The sequence below is a fragment of the Bombina bombina genome, chromosome 11, assembly GCF_027579735.1.
Source record: "Bombina bombina isolate aBomBom1 chromosome 11, aBomBom1.pri, whole genome shotgun sequence".
Taxonomy (NCBI): domain Eukaryota; kingdom Metazoa; phylum Chordata; class Amphibia; order Anura; family Bombinatoridae; genus Bombina; species Bombina bombina.
In genome coordinates this window covers 48,266,602-48,293,661 of record NC_069509.1, presented here as the reverse complement: position 1 = coordinate 48,293,661, position 27,060 = coordinate 48,266,602, and the positions used below count along the sequence as shown (strand labels likewise).

Below are 27,060 nucleotides of genomic sequence, written 5' to 3'. Positions count from 1 at the left end.
GATATATTTTTTCCATATTTTATGGTAAATTTTTCTAGTTACAGGTTTTCTGGCCTGAACCAGAGTATCTATCACCGAATCTGAAAACCCACGCTTTGATAGAATCAAGCGTTCAATCTCCAAGCCGTCAGTTGGAGGGAGACCAGATTTGGGTGTTCGAATGGACCTTGAACAAGAAGGTCCTGTCTCAAAGGTAGCTTCCATGGTGGAGCCGATGACATTCACCAGGTCTGCATACCAAGTCCTGCGTGGCCGCGCAGGAGCTATCAAGATCACCGAGGCCCTCTCCTGATTGATCCTGGCTATCAGCCTGGGAATGAGAGGAAACGGTGGGAATACGTAAGCTAGGTTGAAAGTCCAAGGTGCTACTAGTGCATCTACTAGAGTCGCCTTGGGATCCCTGGATCTGGACCCGTAGCAAGGAACCTTGAAGTTCTGACGAGACGCCATCAGATCCATGTCTGGAATGCCCCATAATTGAGTTATTTGGGCAAAGATTTCCGGATGGAGTTCCCACTCCCCCGGATGAAATGTCTGACGACTCTGAAAATCCGCTTCCCAATTTTCCACTCCTGGGATGTGGATCGCAGACAAGTGACAGGAGTGATCCTCCGCCCATTGAATTATTTTGGTCAGTTCTTTCATCGCCAGGGAACTCTTTGTTCCCCCTTGATGATTGATATAAGCAACAGACGTCATGTTGTCTGATTGGAACCTTATGAATTTGGCCTTTGCTAGTTGAGGCCAAGCTCTGAGAGCATTGAATATCGCTCTCAGTTCCAGAATGTATATCGGGAGAAGAGACTCCTCCCGAGACCATAGACCCTGAGCTTTCAGGGATTCCCAGACCGCACCCCAGCCCACTAAACTGGCGTCGGTCGTGACAATGACCCACTCTGGCCTGCGGAAGCTCATTCCCTGAGACAGATGGTCCAGGGTCAGCCACCAACGGAGTGAATCTCTGGTCTTTTGATCTACTTGAATCATTGGAGACAAGTCTGTATAATCCCCATTCCACTGTTTGAGCATGCACAGTTGTAATGGTCTTAGATGAATTTGTGCAAAGGGAACTATGTCCATTGTTGCAACCATCAATCCTATTACTTCCATGCACTGCGCTATGGAAGGACGAGGAACAGAATGAAGCACTTGACAAGAGCTTACAAGTTTTGATTTTCTGACCTCTGTCAGAAAAATCCTAATTTCTAAGGAATCTATTATTGTTCCCAAGAAGGGAACTCTTGTTGACGGAGACAGAGAACTCTTTTCTTTGTTCACCTTCCATCCGTGAGATGTGAGAAAGGCTAGAACGATGTCCGTATGAGCCTTTGCCTTTGACAGGGACGACGCTTGTATTAGAATGTCGTCCAAGTAAGGTACTACTGCAATGCCCCTTGGTCTTAGAACCGCTAGAAGGGACCCTAGCACCCTTGTGAAAATCCTTGGAGCAGTGGCTAATCCGAATGGAAGAGCCACAAACTGGTAATGTTTGTCCAGAAAAGCGAACCTTAGGAACTGATGATGTTCCTTGTGGATAGGGATATGTAGGTACGCATCCTTTAGATCCACGGTAGTCATAAATTGACTTTCCTGGATGGTGGGTAGAATCGTTCGAATGGTTTCCATTTTGAACGATAGTACCCTGAGAAATTTGTTTAGGATCTTCAAATCCAAAATTGGTCTGAACGTTCCCTCTTTTTTGGGAACTACGAACAGATTGGAATAAAATCCCATTCCTTGTTCCTTTATTGGAACTGGGTGTATCACTCCTATCTTTAACAGGTCTTCTACACAATGTAAGAATGCCTGTCTCTTTATTTGGTTTGAGGATAAGTGAGACTTGTGGAACCTTCCCCTTGGGGGTAGTTCCTTGAATTCCAGGAGATAACCTTGAGAAACTATTTCTAGCGCCCAAGGATCCTGAACATCTCTTGCCCAAGCCTGAGCAAAGAGAGAAAGTCTGCCCCCCACCAGATCCGGTCCCGGATCGGGGGCTACTCCTTCATGCTGTTTTGTTAGCAGTGGCAGGCTTCTTGGCCTGCTTACCCTTGTTCCAGCCTTGCATTGGTTTCCAGGCTGGTTTGGGTTGTGAGGCATTACCCTCTTGCTTAGAGGATGCAGAAATAGAGGCTGGTCCATTTCTGCGAAAGGGACGAAAATTAGGTTTATTTTTAGCCTTAAAAGACCTATCCTGTGGAAGGGCGTGGCCCTTTCCCCCAGTGATGTCTGAAATAATCTCTTTCAAATCAGGTCCAAATAAAGTTTTACCTTTGAAAGGAATGTTAAGCAATTTTGTCTTGGATGACACATCCACTGACCAAGACTTTAGCCAAAGCGCTCTGCGCGCCACGATAGCAAACCCTGAATTTTTCGCCGCTAATTTTGCTAATTGCAAAGCGGCATCTAAAATAAAAGAGTTAGCCAATTTAAGTGTGTGAACTCTGTCCATAACCTCCTCATATGGAGTTTCTCTACTGAGCGACTTTTCTAGTTCCTCGAACCAGAACCACGCTGCCGTAGTGACAGGAACAATGCATGAAATTGGTTGTAGAAGGTAGCCTTGCTGTACAAAAATCTTTTTAAGCAAACCTTCCAATTTTTTATCCATAGGATCTTTGAAAGCACAACTATCTTCGATAGGAATAGTAGTGCGTTTGTTTAGAGTAGAAACTGCCCCCTCGACCTTGGGGACTGTCTGCCATAAGTCCTTTCTGGGGTCGACCATAGGAAATAATTTCTTAAATATAGGGGGAGGAACAAAAGGTATGCCGGGCTTTTCCCACTCTTTATTTACTATGTCCACCACCCGCTTGGGTATAGGAAAAACGTTGGGGGGCACCGGAACCTCTAGGAACCTGTCCATCTTGCATAATTTCTCTGGAATGACCAAATTGTCACAATCATCCAGAGTAGATAACACCTCCTTAAGCAGTACGCGGAGATGTTCTAATTTAAATTTAAATGTCACAACATCAGGTTCAGCTTGATGAGAAATTTTTCCTGAATCTGAAATTTCTCCCTCAGACAAAACCTCCCTCATGGCCCCTTCAGATTGGTGTGAGGGTATGACAGAACAATTATCATCAGCGTCCTCTTGCTCTTCAGTGTTTAAAACAGAGCAATCGCGCTTTCTCTGATAAGTAGGCATTTTGGATAAAAGATTTGCTATGGAGTTATCCATTACAGCCGTTAATTGTTGCATGGTAATAAGTATTGGCGCACTAGATGTACTAGGGGCCTCCTGCATGGGCAAAACTGGTGTAGACACAGTAGGAGATGATGTACTATCATGTTTACTCCCCTCATTTGAGGAATCATCTTGGGCAATATCATTATTTGTGGCAGTACTGTCCTTACTTTGTTTGGACGCTATGGCACAATTATCACATAAATTTAAATCGGGAGACACATTGGCTTTCATACATATAGAACATAGCTTATCTGAAGGTACAGACATGTTAAACAGGCTTAAACTTGTCAACAAAGCACAAAAAACGTTTTAAAATAAAACCGTTACTGTCACTTTAAATTTCAAACAGAAAACACTATTACTGAATATGTGAAAAAGTATGAAGGAAATTTCACCACAGTGTCTTAAAGCCTTAAAAGTATTGCACACCAAATTTCAGAGCTTTAACCCTTAAAATAACGGAACCGGAGCCGTTTTTCAATTTAACCCCTATACAGTCCCAGATATAGTCTTTGCTAAGACCCAACCAAGCCCTGAGGGGAATACGATATCAAATGACGCCTTCTAAAAGCTTTTTCAGAGATTCTTAGATCCTCACACATGCATCTGCATGCCCTGCTCTCAAAAAACAAAATTTATGCTTACCTGATAAATTCATTTCTCCTGTAGTGTGGTCAGTCCACGGGTCATTATTACTTCTGGGATATTATCTCCTCCCCTACAGGAAGTGCAAGAGGATTCACCCAGCAGAGCTGCTATATAGCTCCTCCCCCCTACGTCACCTCCAGTCATTCGACCAAAGGACCAACGAGAAAGGAGAAGCCGAAGGGTGTAGTGGTGACTGGAGTATAATCCAAAAATTTTTTTAGCCTGCCATAAAAAACAGGGCGGGCCGTGGACTGACCACACTACAGGAGAAATGAATTTATCAGGTAAGCATAAATTTTGTTTTCTCCTGTTAAGTGTGGTCAGTCCACGGGTCATCATTACTTCTGGGATACCAATACCAAAGCAAAAGTACACGGATGACGGGAGGGACAGGCAGGCTCTTTATACGGAGGGAACCACTGCCTGAAGAACCTTTCTCCCAAAAACAGCCTCCGAAGAAGCAAAAGTGTCAAATTTGTAAAATTTGGAAAAAGTATGAAGAGAAGACCAAGTTGCAGCCTTGCAAATCTGTTCAACAGAAGCCTCATTCTTAAAGGCCCAAGTGGAAGCCACAGCTCTAGTAGAATGAGCTGTAATTCTTTCAGGAGGCTGCTGTCCAGCAGTCTCATAGGCTAATCGTATTATGCTACGAAGCCAAAAAGAGAGAGAGGTAGCCGAAGCTTTTTGACCTCTCCTCTGACCAGAATAAACGACAAACAGGGAAGACGTTAGACGAAAATCCTTAGTTGCCTGTAGATAAAATTGCAGGGCACGGACTACATCTAGATTGTGTAGCAGACGTTCCTTCTTCGAGGAAGGATTAGGACACAAAGATGGAACAACAATCTCTTGATTGATATTCCTGTTAGTGACCACCTTAGGTAGGAACCCAGGTTTAGTACGCAGAACTACCTTGTCTGAATGAAAAATCAGATAAGGAGAATCACAATGTAAGGCAGATAACTCAGAAACTCTTCGAGCCGAGGAAATAGCCATTAAAAACAGAACTTTCCAAGATAACAACTTGATATCAATGGAATGAAGAGGTTCAAACGGAACACCCTGTAAAACATTAAGAACTAAGTTCAAACTCCATGGCGGAGCAACAGTTTTAAACACAGGCTTGATCCTAGCTAAAGCCTGACAAAAAGCTTGAACGTCCGGAACTTCTGACAGACGTTTGTGTAAAAGAATGGACAGAGCTGAAATCTGTCCCTTTAAAGAACTAGCAGATAACCCCTTTTCTAAACCTTCTTGTAGAAAAGACAATATCCTTGGAATCCTAACCTTACTCCATGAGTAACTCTTGGATTCGCACCAATATAAGTATTTACGCCATATTTTATGGTAAATCCTTCTGGTAACAGGCTTCCTAGCCTGTATTAAGGTATCAATAACTGACTCAGAAAAACCACGTTTTGATAAAATCAAGCGTTCAATTTCCAAGCAGTCAGCTTCAGAGAAGTTAGATTTTGATGTTTGAATGGACCCTGTTTCAGAAGGTCCTGTTTCAGAGGTAGAGACCAAGGCGGACAGGATGACATGTCCACTAGATCTGCATACCAAGTCCTGCGTGGCCATGCAGGTGCTATTAGAATCACTGATGCTCTCTCCTGTTTGATTCTGGCAATCAATCGAGGAAGCATCGGGAAGGGTGGAAACACATAAGCCATCCCGAAGGTCCAAGGTGCTGTCAAAGCATCTATCAGAACCGCTCCCGGATCCCTGGATCTGGACCCGTAGCGAGGAAGCTTGGCGTTCTGACGAGACGCCATGAGATCTATCTCTGGTTTGCCCCAACGTCGAAGTATCTGGGCAAAGACCTCCGGATGAAGTTCCCACTCCCCCGGATGAAAAGTCTGACGACTTAAGAAATCCGCCTCCCAGTTCTCCACTCCCGGGATGTGGATTGCAGACAGGTGGCAAGAGTGAGACTCTGCCCAGCGAATTATCTTTGATACTTCCATCATTGCTAGGGAGCTTCTTGTCCCTCCCTGATGGTTGATGTAAGCTACAGTCGTGATGTTGTCCGACTGAAACCTGATGAACCCCCGAGTTGTTAACTGGGGCCAAGCCAGAAGGGCATTGAGAACTGCTCTCAATTCCAGAATGTTTATTGGAAGGAGACTCTCCTCCTGATTCCATAGTCCCTGAGCCTTCAGAGAATTCCAGACAGCACCCCAACCTAGAAGGCTGGCGTCTGTTGTTACAATTGTCCAGTCTGGCCTGCTGAATGGCATTCCCCTGGACAGGTGTGGCCGATAAAGCCACCATAGAAGAGAATTTCTGGTCTCTTGATTCAGATTCAGAGTGGGGGACAAATCTGAGTAATCCCCATTCCACTGACTTAGCATGCACAATTGCAGCGGTCTGAGATGTAGGCGTGCAAAAGGTACTATGTCCATTGCCGCTACCATTAAGCCGATCACCTCCATGCATTGAGCTACTGACGGGTGTTGAATGGAATGAAGGACCCGGCATGCATTTTGAAGCTTTGTTAACCTGTCTTCTGTCAGGTAAATCTTCATTTCTACAGAATCTATCAGAGTCCCCAAGAAGGGAACTCTTGTGAGTGGAAAGAGAGAACTCTTCTTTTCGTTCACCTTCCATCCATGCGACCTTAGAAATGCCAGTACTAACTCTGTATGAGACTTGGCAGTTTGAAAGCTTGAAGCTTGTATCAGAATGTCGTCTAGGTACGGAGCTACCGAAATTCCTCGCGGTCTTAGTACCGCCAGAAGAGTACCCAGAACCTTTGTGAAGATTCTTGGAGCTGTAGCCAATCCGAATGGAAGAGCTACAAACTGGTAATGCCTGTCTAGAAAGGCAAACCTTAGATACCGGTAATGATTTCTGTGAATCGGTATGTGAAGGTAAGCATCCTTTAAATCCACTGTGTTCATGTACTGACCTTCTTGGATCATGGGCAAAATTGTTCGAATCGTTTCCATCTTGAACGATGGAACTCTTAGGAATTTGTTTAGGATCTTTAAATCCAGGATTGGCCTGAAAGTTCCCTCTTTTTTGGGAACTACAAACAGATTTGAGTAAAACCCTTGTCCTTGTTCCGACCGCGGAACTGGATGGATCACTCCCATTAATAAAAGATCTTGTACGCAGCGTAGGAACGCTTCTTTCTTTATTTGGTTTGTTGACAACCTTGACAGATGAAATCTCCCTCTTGGGGGAGAGGATTTGAAGTCCAGAAGGTATCCCTGAGATATGATCTCTAACGCCCAGGGATCCTGAACATCTCTTGCCCAAGCCTGGGCGAAGAGAGAAAGTCTGCCCCCTACTAGATCCGGTCCCGGATCGGGGGCCCTCGATTCATGCTGTCTTAGGGGCAGCAGCAGGTTTCCTGGCCTGCTTGCCCTTGTTCCAGGACTGGTTAGGTTTCCAGCCTTGTCTGTAGCGAGCAACAGCTCCTTCCTGTTTTGGTGCAGAGGAAGTTGATGCTGTTCCTGCTTTAAAATTACGAAAGGAACGAAAATTAGACTGTCTAGCCCTAGGTTTGGCTTTGTCCTGAGGCAGGGCATGGCCTTTACCTCCTGTAATGTCAGAGATAATCTCCTTCAAACCGGGCCCGAATAAGGTCTGCCCTTTGAAAGGTATATTAAGCAATTTAGATTTAGAAGTAACATCAGCTGACCAGGATTTTAGCCACAGCGCTCTGCGTGCCTGAATGGCAAATCCGGAATTCTTAGCCGTAAGTTTAGTTAAATGTACTACGGCATCTGAAATAAATGAGTTAGCTAACTTAAGGGTTCTAAGTTTGAGTGTAATCTCATCTAGTGTAGATGATTCAAGTGTCTCTTCCAGAGACTCAAACCAAAATGCTGCTGCAGCCGTGACAGGCGCAATACATGCAAGAGGTTGCAATATAAAACCTTGTTGAACAAACATTTTCTTAAGGTAACCCTCTAATTTTTTATCCATTGGATCTGAAAAGGCACAGCTATCCTCCACCGGGATAGTGGTACGCTTAGCTAAAGTAGAAACTGCTCCCTCCACCTTAGGGACCGTTTGCCATAAGTCCCGTGTGGTGGCGTCTATTGGAAACATTTTTCTAAATATCGGAGGAGGTGAGAACGGCACACCGGGCCTATCCCACTCCTTAGTAACAATTTCAGTCTCTTAGGTATAGGAAAAACATCAGTACACGCCGGTACCGCAAAATATTTATCCAACCTACACATTTTCTCTGGTATTGCAACTGTGTTACAATCATTCAGAGCCGCTAACACCTCCCCTAGTAATACACGGAGGTTTTCCAGCTTAAATTTAAAATGTGAAATATCTGAATCCAGTCTGTTTGGATCAGAACCGTCACCCACAGAATGAAGTTCTCCGTCCTCATGTTCTGCCGCCTGTGACGCAGTGTCTGACATGGCCCTAATATTATCAGCGCACTCTGTTCTCACCCCAGAGTGATCACGCTTGCCTCTAAGTTCTGGATCTGAAAAGGCACAGCTATCCTCCACCGGGATAGTGGTACGCTTAGCTAAAGTAGAAACTGCTCCCTCCACCTTAGGGACCGTTTGCCATAAGTCCCGTGTGGTGGCGTCTATTGGAAACATTTTTCTAAATATCGGAGGAGGTGAGAACGGCACACCGGGCCTATCCCACTCCTTAGTAACAATTTCAGTCTCTTAGGTATAGGAAAAACATCAGTACACGCCGGTACCGCAAAATATTTATCCAACCTACACATTTTCTCTGGTATTGCAACTGTGTTACAATCATTCAGAGCCGCTAACACCTCCCCTAGTAATACACGGAGGTTTTCCAGCTTAAATTTAAAATGTGAAATATCTGAATCCAGTCTGTTTGGATCAGAACCGTCACCCACAGAATGAAGTTCTCCGTCCTCATGTTCTGCCGCCTGTGACGCAGTGTCTGACATGGCCCTAATATTATCAGCGCACTCTGTTCTCACCCCAGAGTGATCACGCTTGCCTCTAAGTTCTGGTAATTTAGCCAAAACTTCAGTCATAACAGTAGCCATATCCTGTAATGTGATTTGAAATGGCCGCCCCGATGTACTCGGCGCTACAATATCACGCACCTCCCGAGCGGGAGATGCAGGTACTGACACGTGAGGCGAGTTAGTCGGCATAACTCTCCCCTCGTTGTCTGGTGAAATATGTTCAATTTGTACAGATTGACTTTTATTTAAAGTAGCATCAATACAGTTAGTACATAAATTTCTATTGGGCTCCACTTTGGCATTAGCACATATAGCACATGTATCTTCCTCTGAATCAGACATGTTTAACACACTAGCAATTAACTAGCAACTTGGAAATGCTTTTTCAAGTAATTTACAATAATATGAAAACGAACTGTGCCTATAAGAAGCACAGAAAAAATTATGACAGTTGAAAATAATTAAGTTATAGCATCAAATCTTTGTAAGAAATATACAATTTTAGCAAAGGATTGTTCCCATTAGCAAAGGATAACTAACCCTGGCAGCAGAAAAAATACACAAATAAACGTTTTTTATCACAGTCAACTACACTCTTCACAGCTCTGCTGTGATGATTACCTCCCTCAAAAAAGGCTTTGGAGATCCCTGAGTTCTGTAGAGATGAACCGGATCATGCAGGAAGAAAATGAACCTCTGACTGAGTTTTTTGATGCGTAGTAAAAGCGCCAAAAATGGCCCCTCCCCCTCACACATAACAGTGAGAGAGATCAGTGAACTGCTTTAATTTAAACAAAACTATTGCCAAGTGGAAAAAATAGTGCCCAAAACATTTTTTCACCCAGTACCTCAGAGAAATAAACATTTTTACATGCCAGCAAAAAAACGTTTAACCTCAATAAATTAATTGTTATTTAAAACCTATTGCAAGTCCCTGCAAATTAGGTTAAGTCTATGCATACAGTATAAATCCAGTGAAGTACCATTCCCCAGAATACTGAAGTGTAAAATATACATACATGACAGCCTGATACCAGCTACATCTACTGCATTTAAGGCTGAGTTTACATTATAACGGTATGGCAGGATTTTCTCATCAATTCCATGTCAGAAAATAACAAACTGCTACATACCTCTTTGCAGATTAATCTGCCCGCTGTCCCCTGATCTGAAGTTTACCTCTCCTCAGATGGCCGAGAAACAGCAATATGATCTTAACTACTCCGGCTAAAATCATAGAAAAAAACTCAGGTAGATTCTTCTTCAAATTCTACCAGAGAATGAATAACACACTCCGGTGCTATTATAAAATAACAAACTTTTGATTGAAGGTAATAAACTAATTAAATCACCACAGTCCTCTCACACATCCTATCTATTCGTTGGGTGCAAGAGAATGACTGGAGGTGACGTAGGGGGGAGGAGCTATATAGCAGCTCTGCTGGGTGAATCCTCTTGCACTTCCTGTAGGGGAGGAGATAATATCCCAGAAGTAATGATGACCCGTGGACTGACCACACTTAACAGGAGAAAACAACTGCGCATTAATGGCGCGAAAATGAGGCTCAGTCTATGACTAGAAAGGCCCCCTGACTGAAAAAGGTGTCCAATACAGTGCCTGCCGTTTTATAAACGTTCCCCAAGATTATAAATGCCAATTATTAGCCTAAATCTGAATAATATGCACAAATAAAGCAATCGATTTAGCCCATAAAAATGTCTACCAGTATTTTAGCCCATAATAAGCCCTTTATTCTGTTTGTTTTTGACTAAGAAAATGGCTTACCGGTCCCCATGAGGGGAAATGACAGCCTTCCAGCATTACACAGTCTTGTTAGAAATATGGCTAGTCATACCTTAAGCAGAAAAGTCTGCTAACTGTTTCCCCCAACTGAAGTTACTTCATCTCAACAGTCCTATGTGGAAACAGCAACCGATTTTAGTTATTGTCTGCTAAAATCATCTTCCTCTTACAAACAGAAATCTTCATCCTTTTCTGTTTCAGAGTAAATAGTACATACCAGCACTATTTTAAAATAACAAACACTTGATAGAAGAATAAAAACTACATTTAAACACCAAAAAACTCTTAACCATCTCCGTGGAGATGTTGCCTGTGCAACGGCAAAGAGAATGACTGGGGTGGGCGGAGCCTAGGAGGGATCATGTGACCAGCTTTGCTGGGACTCTTTGCCATTTCCTGTTGGGGAAGAGAATATCCCACAAGTAAGGATGACGCCGTGGACCGGACACACCAATGTTGGAGAAATGAAGCATTTTCAGCCCCCGCCAGCCTAACAGCCCACAGGGAAAAAAGTCAAATTTTAAGGTAAGAAAAAAATTGATTATTCAAATGCATTATCCCAAATAATGAAACTGATTGTCTGAAATAAGGAATATTGAACATCCTGAATCAAGGCAAATAAATGTTTAAACACAAATATTTAGAACTTTATATAAAAGTGCCCAACCATAGGTTAGAGTGTCACAAAAATAAGACTTACTTACCCCAGGACACTCATCTACATGTAGTAGAAAGCCAAACCAGTACTGAAACGAGAATCAGTAGAGGTAATGGTATATATAAGAGTATATCGTCGATCTGAAAAGGGAGGTAAGAGATGAATCTCTACGACCGATAACAGAGAACCTATGAAATAGACCCCGTAGAAGGAGATCATTGAATTCAAATAGGCAATACTCTCTTCACATCCCTCTGACATTCACTGCACGCTGAGAGGAAAACCGGGCTCCAACCTGCTGCAGAGCGCATATCAACGTAGAATCTAGCACAAACTTACTTCACCACCTCCACAGGAGGCAAAGTTTGTAAAACTGATTTGTGGGTGTGGTGAGGGGTGTATTTATAGGCATTTTGAGGTTTGGGAAACTTTGCCCCTCCTGGTAGGAATGTATATCCCATACGTCACTAGCTCATGGACTCTTGCTAATTACATGAAAGAAACATAAATTATGCTTACCTGATAATTTAATTTCCATCGAGGGGAGGAGAGTCCACAGCTTCATTCATTACTGTTGGGAATTACGAACCTGGCCACCCGGAGGAGGAAAAGACACCCCAGCCAAAAGCTTAAATACCTCCCCCACTTCCCTCATCCCCTAGTCATTCTGCCGAGGGAACAAGGAACAGTAGGAGAAATATCAGGGTATAAATGGTGCCAGAAGATAAATTAAATTTAGTTCCGCCTATCAGAGCTATGGGCAGGAGCCGTGGACTCTCCTCCCCTCGATGGAAATGAAATTATCAGGTAAGCATAATTTATATTTTCCATCTAAAGGGGAGGAGAGTCCACGGCTTCATTCATTACTGTTGGGAACATATACCCAAGCTCTAGAGGACACTGATGAAACCGGGAGGGTAGAAGGTGGACCCTAATCTGAGGGCACCACAGCCTGCAAAACCTCTCCCACAAAAACAGCTTCCGCAGAAGCAAAAACGTAAAACTTGTAAAAACTTTGTAAAAGTGTGTAAGGAGGACCAGGTAGCAAGATGTAGACTGTCTGAAATCCTTCGTAGCCTGAAGATAGAACTTTAAGGCACGAACCACATCCAGGTTATGAAGTAACCTCTCCTTAGAAGAATAAGGGTTAGGACACAAAGAAGGAACAACTATTTCCTTATTGATGTTACGGTTAGACACCTTGGGAAGAAACCCCAAACCAGTGCGAAGTACAGCCTTATCCGTATGAAAAACCAGATAAGGATGCTCACATTGCAAGGCAGCCAGTTCAGATACTCTGCGTGCCGATGCAATAGCCAACAGGAAGAGAACCTTCCAGGACAGAATCTTAATGTCAACGGAATGCATAGGCTCAAACGGAACCTTCTGCAATACCCTAAGGACCGAGTTTAAGCTCCATGGAGGAGCAGACTGTCTAAAGACAGACCTAATTCTAGACAGAGCCATAACAAAAGATTGAATGTAAGGGAGCTCAGCGAGCCTCCTATGCAACAAGACTGATAATGCCGAAAAATTTGTCCCTTTAAGGAACTGCCGGCAAGACCCTTCTCCAAACTGTCTTGGAGAAAGGACAGAATCCTGGATACCTTCACCTTGTGCCAAGGATATCCATGCTTCTCATGCCAGGACAAGTAGGTCCTCCACACCTTATGGTAGATGCGACGAGTGACTGGCTTCCTTGCCTGAATTAGAGTATCAATCACACTTTGAGAAAAGCCTCTCTTGGCCAAGACTAGACTTCAATCTCCACACAGTCAGCCTCAGAGAATCTAGATTCCGATGTTGAAAAGGGCTCTGTTCCCGCAGATCCCTGCGACAGGGTAACCTCCACAGCGGAGAGGATGATATCCCCACCAGATCCGCAAACCACGTCCTCCGCGGCCACAATGGAGCAATCAGAATGGCCGAAGCTCACTGCTGTTTGATGCGTGCCACTACACAAGGTAGAAGTTGTAACAATGGAAAAATGTAAGCTAGGCTGAACTCCCAAGGTACCGCTAAGGCATCAATCAGCTCTGCCTGGGGATCCCTGGACCTCGACCCGTATCAGCATAGGAGTCTGGACGCCATGAGATATATCTCCGGCGTTTCCCATCTGAGACAAATCTCTGCAAACACCTTGGGGTTAAGAGACCATTCCCTCGGATGGAAGGATAGTCTGCTGAGAAAGTCCGCTTCCCAGTTGTCCACACCTGGAATGTGAATCGCTGAGAGCGAGCAGCTGTGGGACTCCGCACACTCCAAGATCCGACACACCTCCCTCATTGCTAGGGAGCTCCTCGTACCCCCCTGATGGTTGATGTAAGCCACCGAGGTAATGTTGTCAGTCTGGAATCTGATGAAGCTGAATGACCCCAGAGAAGGCCATGCCTTCAGAGCATTGTAGATTGCTCGGAGTTCCAGAATATTTATCGGAAGGAGAGACTCCTCCCGGGCCACTTACCTTGTGCCATGCTGGCACCCCAAACAGCCCCCCATCATGCCAGACTGGCGTCCGTGGTCACAATCTCCCAGGACGGTCTCAAGAAGGATGTCCCCATGGACAGTTGCTCTGGACGGATCCACCAAGAGGGGAAGATCTGAGTCCGAGCATCCATGGATATCTGCAGTGATAGAGCTGAATGATCGCCGTTCCACTGTCTCAACATGCACAATTGAAGAGGTCTGAGAAGGAACCTGGTGAATGGGATGACGTCTATGCTTGAAACCATGAGCCCGATCACCTCCATACACTGAGACACTGAGCCACTGAGGGGCTTGAGGAGGAATGAAGGGAAAGACAGGTGGACGCAATCTACCTGCGTTGATGGTCTGTGAGAAATATTTTCATGGACATAGAGTCTATTATTGTGCCCAGGAACTCCACCCTGTTGCTGGGAACCAGGGAACTCTTTCCTGAGTTGATCTTCCAACCATAAGATTGGAGCAAAAGAAGAAGAGCCCTTGAATGATCCTCTGCGAGACTGAGCGACAGTGACTCGACTAGGATGTCGTCCAATGCCTCTGGATCTGACCACTGCAAGCAGCGTCCCCAGAACTTTCGTGAAGACTCTCGGGGTCGTCGCCAGACCAAAAGGAAGGGCCACAAACTGGAAGTGTTGGTCCAGAAAATCTTAGGAACTTGAAGTGGTCCCTGTGAATTGGCACATGAAGGTAAGCGTCCTTCAAGTCTTTAGTCGTCTTGAACTGTCCCTCTTGAACTAGGGGCAGGATAGATCTGATCATTTCCATTTTGAACGATAGAACACTCAGAAACTTGTTTAAACACTTTAGGTCCAGAATCGGGTGGAACGTGCCCTCCTCCTTTGGAACCACAAAAAGACTGGAATAGTACCCTAGACCCCATTCTGCATGGGGTACTGGTACAATCACGCCTAGAGAGGCGAGATCTCTCACACTCTCTAGAAAGGCCTCTCTCTTTTCTTGTCTTGAAGACAGGTTTGACAGGAGGAATCTGCCCCTGGGCGGATGGGATTTGAACCCTATCCTGTAACCCTGGGTGACCACTTCCAGAACCCAAGGGTCCTGAACGTCCTGCAACCAGGCTTCTGAGAAGAGAGATAATCTGCCCCCTTCTTGGTCCAGAGACCGGTCGGGGGTTGCCCCTTCATGCCGATTTCGTCTAGGCGGGCTTCTTGCTCTGCTTAGACTTGTTCCAAGATTGAGCCGGCTTCCAAGTTCCCTTGGACTGGTCCGCTTTCACGGCGGGCTGCTGGCGCTGCGCCTTGTCCGCATGAAAGGGACGAAAAGTAGATCCCTTAGGCTTAAGCCTTCTTATCCTGCGTTAGGAAAGCTCCCTTGCCTCCCGTAACCGTGGATATGATCAAATCCAATACTGGACCAAACATAATCTTTCCTTGAAAAGGCAGGGACAACATCCTCGACTTAGAGGTCATGTCTGCAGACCAAGACTTTAGCCACAGAGCCCTGTGAGCTAAAACGGAAAAACCTGACACCTTAGCGTTCAGGCGAATACTTTGCATATTGGCTTCACAGATGAAAGAATTGGCGATCTTCAGCGCCTTAATCTTATCCTGTATCTTGTCGATAGAAGTCTCCCCTTTGACCATTTCACACAGGGATTCACACCAATATGTTGCAGCTCCAGCAACCACTGCAACGGCCGCTGCAGGCTGAAAAACAAACCTTGTGTGCTGAAACATCTTTCTTAACATGTTTTCCAGCTTTTTATCCATGGGTTCTTTAAACGACGAACTATCCTCGAGGGGAATAGTTGTCCGCTTCGCAAGGGTAGAGATAGCACCATCCACCTTAGGGACGGTACCCCACAGCTCAAGCTGAGAGTCCGGAACGGGGAACAGTTTCTTAAAGGAAGGGGAAAAGGAATAACCTAATCGCTCCCATTCATTCTTAATAATATTAGCCATCTTAACAGCAAAGTCTGAGGTACTACCCTGTCCTCGTATACCTTATCTAGCTTAGGAATTGAAGGTTCCTCCGGAATCTTAGGCTCCAGAACCTCCAGAGTAGCAAGCACCTGCTTCAGCAAAAAGCGCAAATTCTCCATCCTAAACCTAAAATCAGGCTCCTCCGAAGCCGGAGGTTTAGACGACACGGTCTCCGACCCAGAAGGGGCCTCCTCCGAAGAGTCGGAGTAGGCCTTGTCATCGTATAATGTCTCTGGGATTTCCATCGGCGTAGACAACCCCTGGGTCGGGCAGCCATGGTACACCCTACGCTTGCACTTAGCAGAACATGGAAAGGCATGGATCACTTTAGAAACCGCTGATTCCAGTTGGTCCGCAAAGTCTGACTGCCAACGAATCTCTCCCGAAGAAGTGATTGGACCCCAGGACGCTCCATGTGCAATTGGAGATGAATGCAGAAAACGCACCTCATGGGACGAGGAACCCTCAGAGGTGGACAGCTCAGTAGTACTAGACATCCGTTTACATTTAGATGTCTTAACTTTATCAAGGCATGTGGAACATAGTTGAGCAGATCTACCAGAACCTCCTCACAATAAACACAGGAATGAGACTTAAAGAGAGAGAACCCTCTAATGCGTCAGAGTCCTCCATAGCTTGCGCTTTTATAACGGACTAGCTTAACTTTATACCTAAAATGGCCGGGGGCACTCAGTTTTGTCTCCTGCGCCGCTGATCAACAGAGGGAGAGAGATAGGTACACCCGGTCACATGGAATGCCTGGCAGGACCGCCCCTGCACTAAGGAGAAAACGCACCAAAAAGGACCGCCCAATACTCCTGCCAGTAACCTGAAAATTCCACACATTGCCAGAGCCTCATCTCGCACATAACACAGCAATGACACAAACAATACGTATAACCCCCCCTGTTCAATAATCCCCTTTCCAGGAAAATGAACCCTCAATTCTTTAAAGATAAAAGGTGTTATCATTATGAATAAAAAAATGAAACCATCTTACCAGAATCTACGCGGTGGAACAGGAACATGGCCCTTTAAGTGTGACAGGTTAGTGGCCTCGCTCCTGACATGGACTTGAGTGCAGAAAGCAGGCAGCGAAACTGGTCAACGCTGATTGCTTTTGGAGCGGTTAATATGAGTCGGGATGGTTTCGCAGAAAGACTCTCCCTGCATCTCCAGACTCTAACTTTCGCCCAGGCTCTCACTGAGAGGCTGACAGAACTACATAAAACTCCAGTCCCACTGCGAAGAGTACTACCCTCCATAAGAGACTACTCCGAATCCTCAGCACTTCTCTGCCATCCTCCAGTGACGAAAGGCAAAGAATGACTGGGGGGTGAGGGAAGTGGGGGAGGTATTTAAGCCTTTGGCTGGGGTGTCTTTACCTCCTCCTAGTGGCCAGGTTCTTAATTCCCCAACAGTAATGAATGAAGCCGTGGACTCTCCTCCCCTTTAGATGAAAATAGCATTCTACCGTGGGCTGCCTGAGGTGCTCAGTGCGGTGAACGCTTCAGACAAATAAAGGGACTTCCAGCATGGCCTAAAACATGACCTTAGACCAAACTGTCATTCACATGGGAGGCAACAGACAAGTATGTGGATGGATATTTTTCCAATCTCCCTTGGGACGAAAAACTATGATAATAACGTAATAGGTTCTGTCATGGTCTCCTTTTTATTTTAATATATTTTCTGGAATTTTTCTTTTAATAGGGCAAAAGGAATGAGGACAAATGCTTTTGCCTGAAATATATATATAAAAAAGTCAGTTTGATTTAACCGTTTGTAGACAAAGGCTATTTTAAACAAGAACTTTCCCACTCTGTACAACTTACATTCGTCACAGTAACTATTTCCGCAGCAGGGTATAACCACTGCATCGCTCATCATATCTTTGCAAATAAGACATAGAAGCTCATCAGGAATAGGGTCTTCATCTTCAGAAGACGATGACTGATCTTTAGGAAGAAAAGGTGGCTTCTCCTTTTTCCCCATGGCATAGGCCACTCTACAATAGGATAGAAAGATCATTGGTTAAGATGTTTGACTAGTGTGGCATGATTGGCTCAATTATACAAGCTACTTACGCATCAATAGTTGGTATGGCATATTTTCCAGTGTTTGTAAGCATTGCTCCTTTCATACTCGGATCTTCAACCTCTACCATAAAGCTACGAGGGATACCAGTGCTTTTCTTTATCCTGGGAACAGATTCAAAGCTTTTGTCCTGCAAAATGAATTAAATTGTTACGTTTGAATGTTCAGGATTTTGGAAAGTAATTATAAACAACTGACAAACAAAATGTGATACTGGTCTAAACCATGCACCTACTAAGGAGCAAGACAGTTCAACAATCGTTCAGAAAGTCTAAGCTAGGACTATGGAAGATTATCATGAAAGGAGCAAAAACACAGAATTAAATATGTTAAAGTTATGCCCAGCCAGTCATTTCCTTAAAGGGACACTAAACCCGATGTTTTTCTTTCATGATTTAGAAAGAGCATGCAATTTTAAGCAACTTTCTAATTTACTCCTATTAATTTCTTCGTTATCTTGCTACCATTATTTGAAAAAGAAGGCATCTAAGCTAAGGAGCCAGCAAATGTTTGGTTCAGACCCAGGGCAGCACTTGTTTATTGGTGCTGTCCAATCAGCAAGGACAACCCAGGTTGTGAACTAAAAATGGGCCGGCTTCTAAACTTACATTCTTGCTCAAATAAAGATAGCAAGAGAATGAAGAAAAATAGGAGTAAATTAGAAAGTTGCTTAAAATTGCATGCTCTATCTGAATCATGAAAGAAAAAAATTGGGTTCAGTGTCCCTTTAATCTCAGTTGGGAAGACGAAACACTGTTTTAACGGCTCACTATGTTCTTCCGAACCTATATTCTAATCGACCTAATATTCTTATTCATTTATCTCTTTATCCTATTCCTTATTTGTCCACAAACAAAAAGCTTTGACACAACTCCCTATTTATCAGCTAACTTATAAACTGTGACATCTTTTAGGCCAGTTATTTGCGCTCTGCTGAGATGACACCAGTTTCTGTAAGACATTACTCTAAAAGAAACGAACACTCATAGCTATACAGCTGTTCTTTAAAGTTCAGCAACAGAAGACAAAGGCTGTCTAGACACACTGGTCACATTAGGTGCTTACAGTTAGTAAGTACTGCAAGAGAAGATAGCACCAGCTAAGGTTTTTTATTTTTATAAAGCTACATTAAAAAATATTAAATGTTATTGTTGTGTGTGTGTGTGTATATGTATATATATATATATATATATATATATATATATATATGTACATACACACACACACACACACAACTATTAAAGTGTATTTGCCGATATATAGCATGAATTCACAAGAGAAATAATTACTATTGCAGCCAATTAAACTAAGCAGTATGGCGGTAGGCCAGATGGGAGTGCCAATAAATCTGTTGGGCGTGCTACCCTGAGCACTTTTGCCATAGCTTTGCCACCCCAGCCCTAGAGTATTAAGTTGCGCTATTGACTACGGTCATGAAGATTCACTACCAGGACGGGGCAAGCATTGTGCAGTTGTTTTAAGAGGAAAGGCCGCTGGCCTAGAGTGTGAAGTTGGGCTTATAGGGGGTGCCCCACACGCAGTACTCACCCCATTAGTAGGGCAGTTCTTAATGTAATGTCCAGGTTTCAAACATCGAAAACAGGTGTAGGTTGGTGGCGGAGGGCCCAGAGGTTTTTTCATATAGCTGAGAAATGTTAAAAGGGAATATAGGTTTATTTCATATACTATAAATAAAAATAACGTGTTCCAGGGTGATATTGTGAGTCATAGACACTTACTTGATAGGGTCATATTCATGGCCAGATTGAGTCATCATTGCTTTGATTTTATCCTCTTCAGATGCATTTGCTTCAGCTAGATTGGCAGTCTGTTTAACAGGTAATTGTTTAGGGAGACAAATTAGTAGCCTGTAAAAAGGAAACACATACAACCCCCAAACACAGCCACATGCTCACACATTCAATCCTGTAAAGAGCAGCATGCCCCCAAATTATTGCTGTGCCATAGCAATGTCCTGGATGAAACGATGTAAGTGGGTGAGTCAGGATTTTGTTCCATCAATCCATGATTTGTTTATGTCTCATGACAGTAAGTTAGCCACTGTTTAATCTCCTCAATACAAAGGCTAAAAAAGCAATAATGAATTAAAAAGATTAAACAAAGCATTTCTTAGCCCATGTTTATAGCCATTTTTCTTAAGACCAGTGATGTTAACAAGTCACTCCAACGTGAAAAACTTTAATAGCACAACCATTTATAAGAGATGTGAAGTGTAGCTAATTTAGTTTAATTAAAACAATAGAAAAGAAGATGTTTTAATTCCACATTCAAATCTCCAATTTGCCTTTGGCACACACAATGGTTGAAAACAATTCATCTATACAAAGTGTTATCTTGTTTATAGATTGTTTTTCTGCAGAAACACTAGTTTAAAAGGTCATTAGCCAATCAAATTCACATAAAGCATACTATTTTTTTTTTTTTTTACACAAACTTTATTTCGCCTGCCTGTCATGTAATTTACCTGAGAAAATTGAGCTTTTTCAGCAGCAAGTAAAAATGCGTGCCTTCTACACTGTGATTGCTAAAGGAACTATTTCAGGAAATTATATTTGTCACTAACCGGTAAATTTATAGCAAAAAAATAAATCTTAAAATGGAGATTAAAGGGACAGTCAACACCAAAATTGTTATTGTTGAATAGATAGATAAAGATTTACTACCCATTCCCCAGCTTTGCACAACCAACATTGTTATATTAATATACTTTAACATTTAAACCTCAACATTTCTGTTGGATTCTAAGCCACTACAGACAGCCTCTTATCATATGCTTTTTTATTTGCTTTTCACAGCAAGGCAAGGCTAGTTCATGTGGGACATATAGATAACATTGTGCTCTCTCCCAGGAGTTGTGGCTGACACTGCACTCATTGGCTAAAATGCAAGTCAATAAATAGCCATGTGATCAGGGGGCTGTTAAAAGCTGCTTAGATACAAGGTAATCACAGAGGTAAAAAGTGTATTAATATAACAGTGTTATGCAAAACTGGGGAATGGGCAATAAAAGGGATTGTCTATCTTTTTAAACAATAACATTTTTGGAGTTGACTGTCCCTTTAAACAGCTCTTGCCTTATGTTGAAATTTTACTTTGTCCCACAATCCCTGAAAAAGCCAAAAAGCAAAATCTGTAACCCAGGGTTTCAAAATGCTGCAATTTGCCTAAACCAGCTGATTTGCAGGTTGGAGTTTGATTCGGCCACTGATATGAGTGGGGACAATCCAGTTTCTACTCAAAACTAAGACGTTTAAAGGGACATAAAACCATTAAATCTTTTATGAGTCACAGAGCATGCAATTTTAAACAACATTCCAATTTACTTCTGTTATCAAAGTTTTTATTCTTTTGGAATCCTTTGTCAAAAAGTATACCTAGGTAGGGTCAGAAGCGGCTGATTAGCAGCTGCACATATATGCCTCACGTTATTGGCTCACCCGTGTGCATTGCTGTTTCTTCAACAAAGGATACCAAGAGAATTAAGTAATTAAATAGAAGTAAATTGGAAAGTTGTTTAAAATAGTATTCTGTATCTGAATCATAAAAGAAAAAAAATTGGGTTTCATGTCCCTTTAAGGGACTTTTTAAATGCTATACACACCTGGATTAGCCTTACATAATACCATTTGCTAACAGATAGTACAACATTTTTATGAAATGCTTATTTGCACAGACTTTTTTTTTTTTAAAGCTGTGCTTAAATGGACACTGAACCCAAATTTTTTCTTTCGTGATTCAGATAGAGCATGCAATTTTAAACAACTTTCTAATTTACTCCTATTATCAATTTTTCTTCGTTCTCTTGCTTCCTTTATTTGAAAAAGAAGGCATCTAAGCTATATTTTTGGTTCAGAACCATGGAAAACACTTGTTTATTGGTAGGTGGATTTACCCACCAATCAGCAAGAACAACAGTGTGTTCACCAAAAATGAGTTGGCATCTAAACTTACATTCTTGCATTTCAAATAAAGATACCAAGAGAATGAAAAGAATTTGATAATAGGAGTAAATTAGAAAGTTGCTTAAAATTGCATGCTCTATCTGAATCACGATAGAAAAAAATGTGGGTTCAGCTTCCCTTTAATTTCAGAAATATACTATGTCATTTTTACCTTGTAGTATGAAATTAAAGTGTCTTCGAAAAAAAGAGGAATCTCAAAATGTATCCCTAAAAACTATACTGGGAGTTTGATCTATGAATAAAACCAACTACCCAACTGAATGCTCTATGACCATTGCGTACAGACGTATCCCACCACTACCATGGAAAGATTACTGCAAAAAGATAATTACTGAAATAAAAATGAAATGAAGGTATAAACATGGACTAATTTGGTGCAGTGGCATTTAAATCTATTGTGTTGATGGAGATCACCATTCATTCACAAAACAAGCAAACGGTTTAAATATTTTATTACACACGGAAAAGTTACAATAAATGTCTTTACATGTCAAAGAAACTATACATAAACAGATAAAACCCATATCATATGCAGACAATTACAGTTAAAGGGAACCATGAGTAGACCGAGATGAATACATGACATCAAATTACATTTAAACAAGGATCCTTTGCTTTACATAATGTACTAAAAAATGCCATTGCTAACCAATACGTCTGCCAATCAACTGCAAATCACAATATTAATATGGAAACATTTCAGAATGGTAACACTCCAGACATTTAACATTATAGAATCTTGTTCCAATACTTTTACAGGTGATTCAATGTAATTCAAGGAGTCGGGGGGGAAAAAAAAACAACAACGAAGAACGGTCCTTATTTTCCCAAGGCAACACACTGTTCTTGGAACATTGATGTGTCCATATATAGACATGATGCAATTTTTTTTATAGCAGTCCGTATACTTCACTGGTAAATGTTATGGTGTGTTGCCTTTAAAAAAAGACAAAAAAACAAAAAGGATGATTAGGAGTAAACAGCTGTAATTGCCAATGTGGTATCTTTTCTTCGATGACGACCAGTCGTTTTGAGGCTGTGCGCACACGCTGTTCGCCTTCCACTTCCTGAAATTGTGCGCTACTCTTTACAGGTTAACACTAACATACACATTTTAAGAAATGTAACAACGTTTTATACCATAGATGTACTTAAGTTATGAAATGCAGCAAATGTTACACAAATTGTGTATATATACCTTAGCAAGTTGGGCCATTGAAATAGATGAAGCAGCGTCATCAATCTGTTTATAGAAAATTGAAACATATTGAAGAATTAAAATAGTAACATATAATACAACTGAAAACATCCCTATAACAATGAATACAGACAGGGCATTAACCTTTTTTCATTGCCCACAAAAAAATAAAAAATAAATAACTTTTATTTAAAAGCCAAAAAAAATCAAACACCCTGAAATGAATAAATCTTCAATCAATATGATCAGACTTTGTTTGTAGATCAGAACATAACATTTACTTTATATAGAAAACAAAACTACAATACTATTTTTTGAGAGACAACCAATCATAAAGAATTGTTTCCATGGAAAAGAAAGTGATTACGTCTGTAATTACAATTAAATGACACCTTCTATAGAGAGAATAGAGGGGTTATGAGAAAAAAGCATGAGAAGAATGTAAAGTACGCAAAATGTGAAATTAAAGTCTACAGAATGGAATTGAAAGACATGGTTAAAGGGACAGTAAAGTCCAAACTAAACTTTCATGATTCAGATAGGGCATGTAATTTTAAACAACTTTCCAATTTATTTTTATCATAAAATTTGCTTTGTTCTCTTGTTATTCTTAGTTAAAAGTTAAACCTAGGTAGGTTCATATGCTAATTTCTAAGCCCTTGAAGGCCGCCTCTGCATTTGACAGTTTTTCACAGGGCGTTAGTTCATGTGTTTTGTATATAGATAACACTGTGCTCATGCACGTGAAGTTAGTTAAGAGTCAGCACTAACTGACTGAAATGCAAGTCTGTCAAAAGACCCGAGATAAGGAGGCAGTCTGCAGAAGCTTAGATACAAGGTAATTAGAGGTAAAAAGTATATTTCTATAAGTGTTGGTTCTGCAAAACTGAGGAATGGTAAATAAAGGGTTTATCTATCTTTTTAAACAACATTTTTGGTGTTTACTATCCCTTTAAAATAAATTTGGACAACCCCCTCTTTTGCCGTTACACTACATCTTCTGGTAAATCTAACAGTGCTCATAATCTGTTTATAGTTTAAAAACAGAATTTATGTTTACCTGATAAATTACTTTCTCCAACGGTGTGTCCGGTCCACGGCATCATCCTTACTTGTGTTATTTTCTCTTCTCCAACAGGAAATGGCAAAGAGCCCAGCAAAGCTGGTCACATGATCCCTCCTAGGCTCCGCCTTCCCCAGTCATTCGACCGACGTAAAGGAGGAATATTTGCATAGGAGAAATCATATGATACCGTGGTGACTGTAGTTAAAGAAAATAAATTATCAGACCTGATTAAAAAAACCAGGGCGGGCCGTGGACCGGACACACCGTTGGAGAAAGTAATTTATCAGGTAAACATAAATTCTGTTTTCTCCAACATAGGTGTGTCCGGTCCACGGCGTCATCCTTACTTGTGGGAACCAATACCAAAGCTTTAGGACACGGATGATGGGAGGGAGCAAATCAGGTCACCTAGATGGAAGGCACCACGGCTTGCAAAACCTTTCTCCCAAAAATAGCCTCAGAAGAAGCAAAAGTATCAAATTTGTAAAATTTGGTAAAAGTGTGCAGTGAAGACCAAGTCGCTGCCTTACATATCTGATCAACAGAAGCCTCGTTCTTGAAGGCCCATGTGGAAGCCACGGCCCTAGTGGAATGAGCTGTGATTCTTTCAGGAGGCTGCCGTCCGGCAGTCTCGTAAGCCAATCTGATGATGCTTTTAAGCCAAAAAGAGAGAGAGGTAGAAGTTGCTTTTTGACCTCTCCTTTTACCAGAATAAACAACAAACAAGGAAGATGTTTGTCTGAAATCCTTTGTAGCATCTAAATAGAATTTTAGAGCACGAACTACATCCAAATTGTGCAACAAACGTTCCTTCTTTGAAACTGGATTCGGACACAAAGAAGGCACGACTATCTCCTGGTTAATGTTTTTGTTAGAAACAACTTTCGGAAGAAAACCAGGTTTAGTACGCAAAACCACCTTATCTGCATGGAACACCAGATAAGGAGGAGAACACTGCAGAGCAGATAACTCTGAAACTCTTCTAGCAGAAGAAATTGCAACCAAAAACAAAACTTTCCAAGATAATAACTTAATATCTACGGAATGTAAGGGTTCAAACGGAACCCCCTGAAGAACTGAAAGAACTAAATTGAGACTCCAAGGAGGAGTCAAAGGTTTGTAAACAGGCTTGATTCTAACCAGAGCCTGAACAAAAGCTTGAACATCTGGCACAGCCGCCAGCTTTTTGTGAAGTAAAACAGATAAAGCAGAAATCTGTCCCTTCAAAGAACTTGCAGATAATCCTTTCTCCAAACCTTCTTGAAGAAAGGATAGAATCTTAGGAATTTTTATCTTGTTCCATGGGAATCCTTTAGATTCACACCAACAGATATATTTTTTCCATATTTTATGGTAGATTTTTCTAGTTACAGGCTTTCTGGCCTGAACAAGAGTATCAATGACAGAATCTGAGAACCCTCGCTTTGATAAAATCAAGCGTTCAATCTCCAAGCAGTCAGTTGGAGTGAGGCCAGATTCGGATGTTCGAACGGACCTTGAACAAGAAGGTCCTGTCTCAAAGGTAGCTTCCATGGTGGAGCCGATGACATATTCACCAGGTCTGCATACCAAGTCCTGCGTGGCCACGCAGGAGCTATCAAGATCACTGATGCCCTCTCCTGATTGATCCTGGCTACCAGCCTGGGGATGAGAGGAAACGGTGGGAATACATAAGCTAGGTTGAAGGTCCAAGGTGCTACTAGTGCATCTACTAGAGCCGCCTTGGGATCCCTGGATCTGGACCCGTAGCAAGGAACCTTGAAGTTCTGACGAGAGGCCATCAGATCCATGTCTGGAATGCCCCACAATTGAGTAATTTGGGCAAAGATTTCCGGATGGAGTTCCCACTCCCCGGATGAAATGTCTGACGACTCAGAAAATCCACTTCCCAATTTTCCACTCCTGGGATGTGGATTGCAGACAAGTGGCAGGAGTGAGTCTCCGCCCATTGAATGATTTTGGTCACTTCTTCCATCGCCAGGGAACTCCTTGTTCCCCCTTGATGGTTGATATACGCAACAGTCGTCATGTTGTCTGATTGAAACCGTATGAATTTGGCCTTTGCTAGCTGAGGCCAAGCCTTGAGAGCATTGAATATCGCTCTCAGTTCCAGAATATTTATCGGGAGAAGAGATTCTTCCCGAGACCAAAGACCCTGAGCTTTCAGGAGTTCCCAGACCGCGCCCCAGCCCACCAGACTGGCGTCGGTCGTGACAATGACCCACTCTGGTCTGCGGAAGCTCATCCCCTGTGACAGGTTGTCCAGGGTCAGCCACCAACGGAGTGAATCTCTGGTCCTCTGATCTACTTGTATCGTCGGAGACAAGTCTGTATAATCCCCATTCCACTGACTGAGCATGCACAGTTGTAATGGTCTCAGATGAATTCGCGCAAAGGGAACTATGTCCATTGCCGCGACCATCAAACCTATTACTTCCATGCACTGCGCTATGGAAGGAAGAGGAACAGAATGAAGTACTTGACAAGAGCTTAGAAGTTTTGATTTTCTGGCCTCTGTCAGAAAAATCCTCATTTCTAAGGAGTCTATTATTGTTCCCAAGAAGGGAACTCTTGTTGACGGAGATAGAGAACTTTTTTCTACGTTCACTTTCCACCCGTGAGATCTGAGAAAGGCCAGGACAATGTCCGTATGAGCCTTTGCTTGTGGTAGGGACGACGCTTGAATCAGTATGTCGTCCAAGTAAGGTACTACTGCAATGCCCCTTGGTCGTAGCACCGCTAGAAGGGACCCTAGTACCTTTGTGAAAATTCTTGGAGCAGTGGCTAATCCGAATGGAAGTGCCACAAACTGGTAATGCTTGTCCAGAAAGGCAAACCTTAGGAACCGATGATGTTCCTTGTGGATAGGAATATGTAGATACGCATCCTTTAAATCCACAGTGGTCATGAATTGACCTTCCTGGATGGAAGGAAGAATTGTCCGAATGGTTTCCATTTTGAACGATGGAACCTTGAGAAACTTGTTTAGGATCTTGAGATCTAAGATTGGTCTGAATGTTCCCTCTTTTTTGGGAACTATGAACAGATTGGAGTAGAAT

General features: G+C 42.5%; 1 protein-coding gene across 2 annotated transcripts in view; it reads right to left on the bottom strand.

The window, feature by feature from the left end:
* The window catches only part of RBBP6 (RB binding protein 6, ubiquitin ligase), a 180,896-nt gene that overhangs the window by 60,759 nt on the left and 93,077 nt on the right, over positions 1 to 27,060 (bottom strand). For both annotated transcript variants that reach the window (XM_053695298.1, XM_053695299.1), the window contains 5 exons: positions 22,936 to 22,980; positions 19,494 to 19,582; positions 19,303 to 19,399; positions 17,745 to 17,884; positions 17,493 to 17,665 (listed from right to left, as the gene is read on the bottom strand). In XM_053695298.1, the coding sequence (XP_053551273.1) occupies positions 17,493 to 17,665; positions 17,745 to 17,884; positions 19,303 to 19,399; positions 19,494 to 19,582; positions 22,936 to 22,980 (544 nt within the window). The remainder of the gene's footprint in view (positions 1 to 17,492; positions 17,666 to 17,744; positions 17,885 to 19,302; positions 19,400 to 19,493; positions 19,583 to 22,935; positions 22,981 to 27,060) is intronic.